Source organism: Epargyreus clarus, unplaced genomic scaffold, assembly GCF_041222505.1.
Source record: "Epargyreus clarus isolate Ecla_fem2 unplaced genomic scaffold, WU_Ecla_fem_2.2 ptg000007l, whole genome shotgun sequence".
Classification (NCBI taxonomy): domain Eukaryota; kingdom Metazoa; phylum Arthropoda; class Insecta; order Lepidoptera; family Hesperiidae; genus Epargyreus; species Epargyreus clarus.
In genome coordinates this window covers 23,296,180-23,303,415 of record NW_027332215.1, presented here as the reverse complement: position 1 = coordinate 23,303,415, position 7,236 = coordinate 23,296,180, and the positions used below count along the sequence as shown (strand labels likewise).

At 34.9% G+C, this 7,236-nt stretch overlaps 1 protein-coding gene across 1 annotated transcript; it reads right to left on the bottom strand.

The window, feature by feature from the left end:
* Nucleotides 1-2,341: 2,341 nt before the first annotated feature.
* On the bottom strand, nucleotides 2,342-6,196 carry LOC140743803 (sodium-dependent nutrient amino acid transporter 1). The gene is made up of 10 exons (XM_073075390.1): nucleotides 6,173-6,196; nucleotides 5,691-5,931; nucleotides 5,351-5,493; nucleotides 5,203-5,246; nucleotides 4,669-4,761; nucleotides 4,206-4,466; nucleotides 3,844-4,051; nucleotides 3,397-3,613; nucleotides 3,018-3,280; nucleotides 2,342-2,794 (listed from the first exon to the last, which is right to left on the bottom strand). The coding sequence occupies exons 1-10, from the start codon at nucleotides 6,194-6,196 to the stop codon at nucleotides 2,342-2,344; spliced, it is 1,947 nt and encodes a 648-aa protein (XP_072931491.1).
* Nucleotides 6,197-7,236: the final 1,040 nt, after the last annotated feature.

Genomic DNA, 7,236 nt, shown 5'->3' with positions numbered 1-7,236 from the left:
CGCCGTGCAACTCAGGTAGGTGGTAGGTGGTAGGTGACACCTGTCGGAGCACATAGCTTTATGATCCTTGCATCGTGTTGTCTTCAGACGCCTGAGACTTAAATAGGCGTCATTCCTCGCTCTACGTTTTGCTGTAAAATTATATTGCTTGTTTATTTCGAAAGTTGCTACATGACTATAGTCCTAATTATTGTGTTCGGCCACAAAATACTGCGTGTAAATCTTCTACATCTTCCTATAAGATATACATACTATAGATATAATATACATGCTTACTTAGCTAAAGATTTGTATGATAAAGTTTAAATACGAACCCTATTTAAAGCCTGATACTTCTATTAATCAAAAAATGGCCTGAAATTTGAATAATCTATTAATTAGTTCTTATCATAAGACATTTTTCGTTAAGATTATAATTAGTCACACTCATTCTACACTTATAAGACGAACTCTAGAATTTATAATTAAAGCTATTGCTTCGATATAGTGATGAATAGATAGTAACGCACACATCGCTAATCGACATGATCTCATAATTAACTAGTTGAATACAATAGAATAAGTTTCATCGTGCGTGTGTATTGCGTTGTATAAACAAAAATTTTAATTAAGCAGATGTTTCCTTTCCTTTCAGACTTTTTACGGTACCTACGTTTAAAGATATTTTAGTTATTGAAAGTTACCTGGCCTCTTTTATAGAGACTACATAGAGTAGATGTAATAATATTATCTTAAGACAAATATTTTGGAACATTTTACTTAGTTTTTGTTTTGTTTTCATTTATTCAGTGTGTATACTTAGTAATAATCATAATATCGTATTCAATTAAATAATGACCTTATTTTTATACCTTTAGCCGCATAGAATAAAAAAGTAACATATTTTTTTTGTATTCAAGTACATGCAACCGTTTATTTACCGCTTTTTCTGTGGCAATGACAGAGCTCAATGAAGTGGATCAATTCCTGGTTACGATTCAAACGATGTACCTAATCGATTTGACAACATATTTATTTAGTTTTCCACTAAATACTGTCTAATACTTAACTACTACGGTATTAAACTAATTTAATTGACAGGGATTGATTAAATTTTTTTGACATATGACATATTATTTCGTATGTTATATCCTTATTTTGAGAAAATTATTAAAAAAAAAAACATAAAAGCATTAAATGTATTGCGTAAGACGAACTCGTGTCGGACTCCGTGTACGCCCGTGTAGCCAGCGGTCGCGCCCGACCGATTAATTTGTACAAAAACAGAGTTAATGAGCAATTATTTTTCACCACATCCATCAGTGCACGGCGTGACGTCAAAAGCGTGTGTCAGGAATACATTATCGGTCAATCTTAAACAAACAAAGGATAGGCGATCCGTGTAAGGTGGCGTGGAGTCATCTTCCTAAAGGAAGGCCAAACAACATGAACTTAAGTCACGTAGACCAACCCGCTGGAAGTGGTTAGACGGCGACCGTTCTGATTCACTTCCTGATCTCTCGCTCTCTCAGATACTTTAGATGTCAAATAGATAAGTAAGTTTTCCTAATCTCAAATTAGTTTGAGTATGTTAGCATAGGCGAACCATACATGGCGTTGCAGCGATGTCATTGTGTCGTGTAAAATAAAGTTCACGTGTACCTCACGCAGATAATTCCATGTGAACAAAGAAAATTACTAGGTTAAGTAATTTTAAGAATTTTAAAAACACTCTCTCCCTCACATTCTTAAACAACAGTAAGTAACAATTCTTACTACTACTTAAATGACGCCACTCTAATTATTTCCTATTCAATGATAAATATACAAGTACCTGTCTGTTTGGATCACCACAACACGTACCTATTAGCCTTAATATATAAACATGAATGGCAGTAAATCAAATTTATTCTAGGGTAATTAATTATCCTTACTCATTTATATGTTGATATTTATACCTATTCGTATGGTTACCACTTACACAGCCACTTGCTGTGTAAAGAAGTGGTATATTCAACGAACCCATTGTTATACTTCTTTGCGTAAATAAATATAACAAAGTTGTAATCTTTATTTTATTTAATTTTTCAAACATAGGTATACATACTTGTAGGGATGTATTATACATATTATATTAATACATTAATTTTACAACCTACGACAATATTATTGTTATAAATGAAATGTATTAGGTTTATTATCTACTCGAGAAATTTGACTAGAAATTTACTAGTTTTATACATTATTTGGCTACTCTATGTTTGTTTCAACCATAATCTACCGTTCTTAACTTATTATATATACTAAAGTTTACAACAAACACATTCGTTTCATTCGAACAGTCCGCTGTGCCTTCCTTTATTTAAATATGTTTAGCTCTATTGATACTTTCAGGCATTGAAATAACTGATTCCATGGAGGTGACATGACTGCTTTCTACATTAAATTGTTTGCTATAACCGTTGTTTTTATGCTTGAGATTTGATATAAGAGCCCAGTCCAAAGACTTCGACCGCTTCCTGCCTAATTTGTATTCTTGATACTTCTCCGCTATATATTGTTTTCTATAAGTATAGAGCCAATCGTCGGAATTCGATCGTCTCTTGATATCTGCCAGTTTTTCGTTATTGCTCCTAGGGTTATGGCTTATATTCAGAAAACTAGAGTTTCCAGAAAATTGTCCCAACTGTCGTCTGTGGTACCTCGTCCGGGGCTGAACGCGGTCGGGGTCCTCGCGCCTCGCCAGCCAGTAGTAGTGGGTGATGGGATCGCGAGGACCCCAGTGCCGTGAAGGTCTAAAAGATGACTTCAGCTTCTATAAGAAACGAAAAAAACTTCCTCCTTAACAAAATAGTATAAACAGTCGCTAATGTCATAGGAAATGTGAAGTCGGTATCCAATTTTATGACAAGGTCGCCCTTAGCGAAGGAATGCGGAAAATTAGTCTCCAAATTTACATGCACAGAAAAGAAAACACTCGCATGGCATGGTATAAAAATTCGCCTTAGATATTGCGCATCTAATTAAACAATTATTACCCCGATCACGTCGTATTGGACTTGTCGAGCAACAGCTACCACGGCAAATATCACAAGTATCACTAGGGCCGCCCCGATGGCGGCAGCCATCCCGCTGGCTACCCACGGCGGCTCCATCCAGTGACCCTCCAGCGTTAATACGATGAGCCACCATACAGTAAAAGGTAGGATGATACAGATTACAGCACACCAGCTCCACATCCAATACTTCGTGAGGCCCCGCCCTACCAGAAATTCTATATCTTCGATCAGTAATCTCCATCCTGAAAGAATAGTTTTGGTCGATGGTTATATTACAGGTTAGATTTGCACAAACAACGTGAAGAAATAACTTGTTCGCTTTTAAAATGGGGATTTACGTTAGTATTGTGTTGATTACCATAAATAAAAATAAACGGGCAGATTTCTAGAACTGTAGTAGTGCTGACGAGGAGCGGAACTACAGCGTCGTCGAGAACAGTGAGCACGGGCGGGCCGACGCCCAGGGCGGCCAGCGCCGCGCCCGCGCCCGCCGCCGAGCTGCCCACCGCCAGGTAGCGCCACTTGTACCCACCGACACGCTTGAACCGATCGTACAGAGGGTACAACTGCGTAAACTGTAAATAAAATTATATGTACTTCCACTACACATGTAATAGAAGGATATATAGATTTATATTTTATTGGAAACTTTAATAATATGTGCCCTAATCTTGTAAGTGTTGCCTATATTGTATTGTATATTTCCCAAATAAAAATAAGTAAATAAATTACTGGGTTTTATTAAATTGTAAGTACATAGTAAAGCAGTAGGTACTTAGATTAACAAGTATTATAGAATACTCACCACAGTTATGATGCCTGACAAAAACAGAAACGCAAATATAACCGGCGGCCAACTTGCTTTTAACTCTTTTTCTTCAACCATTTTGAAAGTTTGTGCGATAACTGCGAAAATAGACGTATCCCTCCGTCCGTCTCCTCCGACTCCATACCATAATATTAGTCCACACCAGCTGGCCAATATGTTGACCCCAACAAATATCGCCGTTGACCTGCAATTACTTATATTAATACACTTGTGTATCTGAAAACTAAAAATCTTATTACAATCTGTCAATATCGTAGTTATTTAGCCACTATTAAAATTTGTTACAAGACTCTTTAAAAATCAATATATTCAGAATATGTAATAAATACTGTATTTACCACTGTACGTCTGTACAAGAATATATACTATCTCCGGCCGATATGAGATAGCCACCCGCTATTTGTGTGGACCACAGTGCCTGAATAATAGAACTGTGCCAAATTTTCGGTTCAACAAAATGGAGCCAATCGGCAGCGTCATAAATTAAAGACAAATGCTCTTTAACCCCTATACACGTCACTATTACCATTCCCAAAATAAGTACCAGAGGCGTCGCTCCGTATAACGCCTTTTTCATCAATTTCACGGGGCTGTAGAGACTGAAATTAAAGGTTTTCTAATTACAAATATAATATAATAAACCTTCTGACAAAGCAAACTTCCGCTTCTAATTGACTGTAACAAGTATAGATTGTCTTTACTGGTAGATAATTGTAAAACGATCATACTAGGAGGAAAATAAGAAACACTAGCAATGAAACAATAGATAAATAGTAATTAATTTACATCATAAACACCTACACAATTGGAAACAGTACCCAGAGCAGCAATGTGATGAATGCCATCGCCATGTAATATTCGGGCTGCTCCTGCAAGGGCGGCAGAACTGTCCTGCTACAAATAAATAAAATAATTCATTATTGTTAATTTAGCCAGTATAATTGGCAATAAAAATATGTGTACTTATGCACGTGAGAAATTATACATCTTTGTTCTTTGGCGTATTTAACTAAAAAAAGAAAGGTGCGTTGTGCGTTGATACCCACGCGGGTACTTACCAATATTAATAAAATAGAGGAACTTAAAAACAAACGAATAAATATTAAAAAATGATTGGTGTCGTATCATTTTTTATTATCAAATCATACCGTTTTGTAAAACTCCCGACGAACTTTATGTATGTTAAATGTCGGTGTTATAATAATTTACTCTAGCGTAGCGAAAAAATCTATGTCTATGATTTACTCCCATAAATTTTCCCAAACGTGCCAAGAGTATATATTTAACAACAAAAGAGTACCTAACTTCACACAGACATTCATAATAAAAACTTACTTTTCACAAATAGATACATTATAAACATAAGTGTCGTTGATTTCCTGTAAAAAATAATGAAAAAATTACAATGTTATTTTTAAATGAAATTAAGTGTATCTTAAAATATTTTTAATCAAAATTGTTGTAGTAATAAAATAGATATTACCTGGATAATTAACGATTCCGGGCAAGACCAGAAAGGAATGGAATTATTTAATGAGTAAAAAAAGTATGTGGCTACGATAGCAACGTAGGCAACAGTGTATATAGAAGCTACAAAGGATATCAGTAATCGCAGGTAACCAACGCCTGAAAAATTGTAAAATACGGTATAATACATCTGCATTAACATTGTTAATGTTCATTCACGATGTATCGTTAATCAGGTACTAAACATATAAATTATTTGTAACATTAAACTTTATATCCAATAAATTAAGCTTTAGCATCCCAAATTTGAGTTTATATTAAATAAAGTTGCGTTTATATTAAGTATATCTACATACCTCTGAAAAACGGGACTGCGTTCCATACCCCTACCGCGTCTTGCTGGCTTAACTGACCAATTGCTAACTGCAAGAGAGCAGTAGGTAGAGCAATGAGTAACATAATGGCTGAGAACACTAGAGCGTAAGCAACACCTCCATAACGAAATGCATCCCTTGGCACTCGCCATGTGCTGTTAAAAGACAAGGCCACAGCCACTGTGCATATGTGAGGGCGGATGGAAGGCCAATTGAACCAAACCTGAAAATTGCATCATTTTATATTTATTTCTACTAATAGCCAAGGTATAAAAATAACACAGGAACAGTCGCATATCAGAGCGTTTTGTTACGTAGACTCTAGATAACAATATACCTAAGTAAAGATATAGGTACATGAGCAGCTCCTACCGAGTGATTTTAGTACAAGTAATTTTCTAATAATAGAATGTAAATTTAAAGGCAATTTTACTTATTCTCTACATTAATTTATAATGCCTTACCTTTAACTTGTAGATATCAAACATTATTATTCACCTAAAATTACATACTAAATTCACTAATTCAAGAATGAACACATGTTTTGTAGTAAGTATCTATAACTGAATGGTTTGTATCTGTAAGTAACGTACGATTCGGATTGAAGTGAGGACCGGCCCAGATATTTGTAGATGCGAGATAATATGGTATCAGATCAGATGCAATGACGAATAGATCTTTTGGATGATATTTATCAGTCCGTTTGAAGTGGTTTGCCCACCAATTGTTTACATAAAGATAATGCAGGATGCCTGTAGACTTTCCCAAGCAACTTGCAGATGTGTGTGTTGTACCTACTATGTGTGTCTAAAGCGCCGCTCTAAAATTAGAATTAATAAAAAAATATTAATATCGTGTACATACATTGGAATTTTGACTTTGAGGTTATAATTATGAGTTAATCAATTATAACAATTGTATGTTACGAAGAAAAATAAACAATGCATTATTTTTTATTTTTTTCACACGTTTCTGTGTGCTTAGGTATACTTATAGATCTTTCTCATATCTAATTCTCTCATACTAACAGATTTATTTTTCTGGGCAGCCCAATGACCAATCAGATATCGCTTCACTCATGTACGCAAAATTATACTTAGTAAGAAATTATGTCAATATCTTTTGAAAGTAATTGTTGAACATAATTCTATTGTATTAGTTCTGTGAGCCGAGAATAAAAAGCTAGGAGAGAGTCATTAGAAATTTTTCGATCCCTAAATGTCCGTACCTAATAGGCTTGGGTCCAAGCACAATCCACATGGCGGAAAATAACGAAGATTCACAATACAAATGATTGCATTTTCTTACGAGTTCAACTCTAGTTCTATATCTGCATAAAAAAAAACGTTTTTTTTTCATCTGTTACCATCACAGCTATATCACAAATAATAATTCAGTAGATAAATTACTGTGCCCAAATAAATATCGCTACAGTTATTAAATGTAAGATGGGTGGTAAATTTTAATCGTATACATATCTACATTATTAACGCTGTTTTAAACATTATATCCTACCGCCTAAATTAAG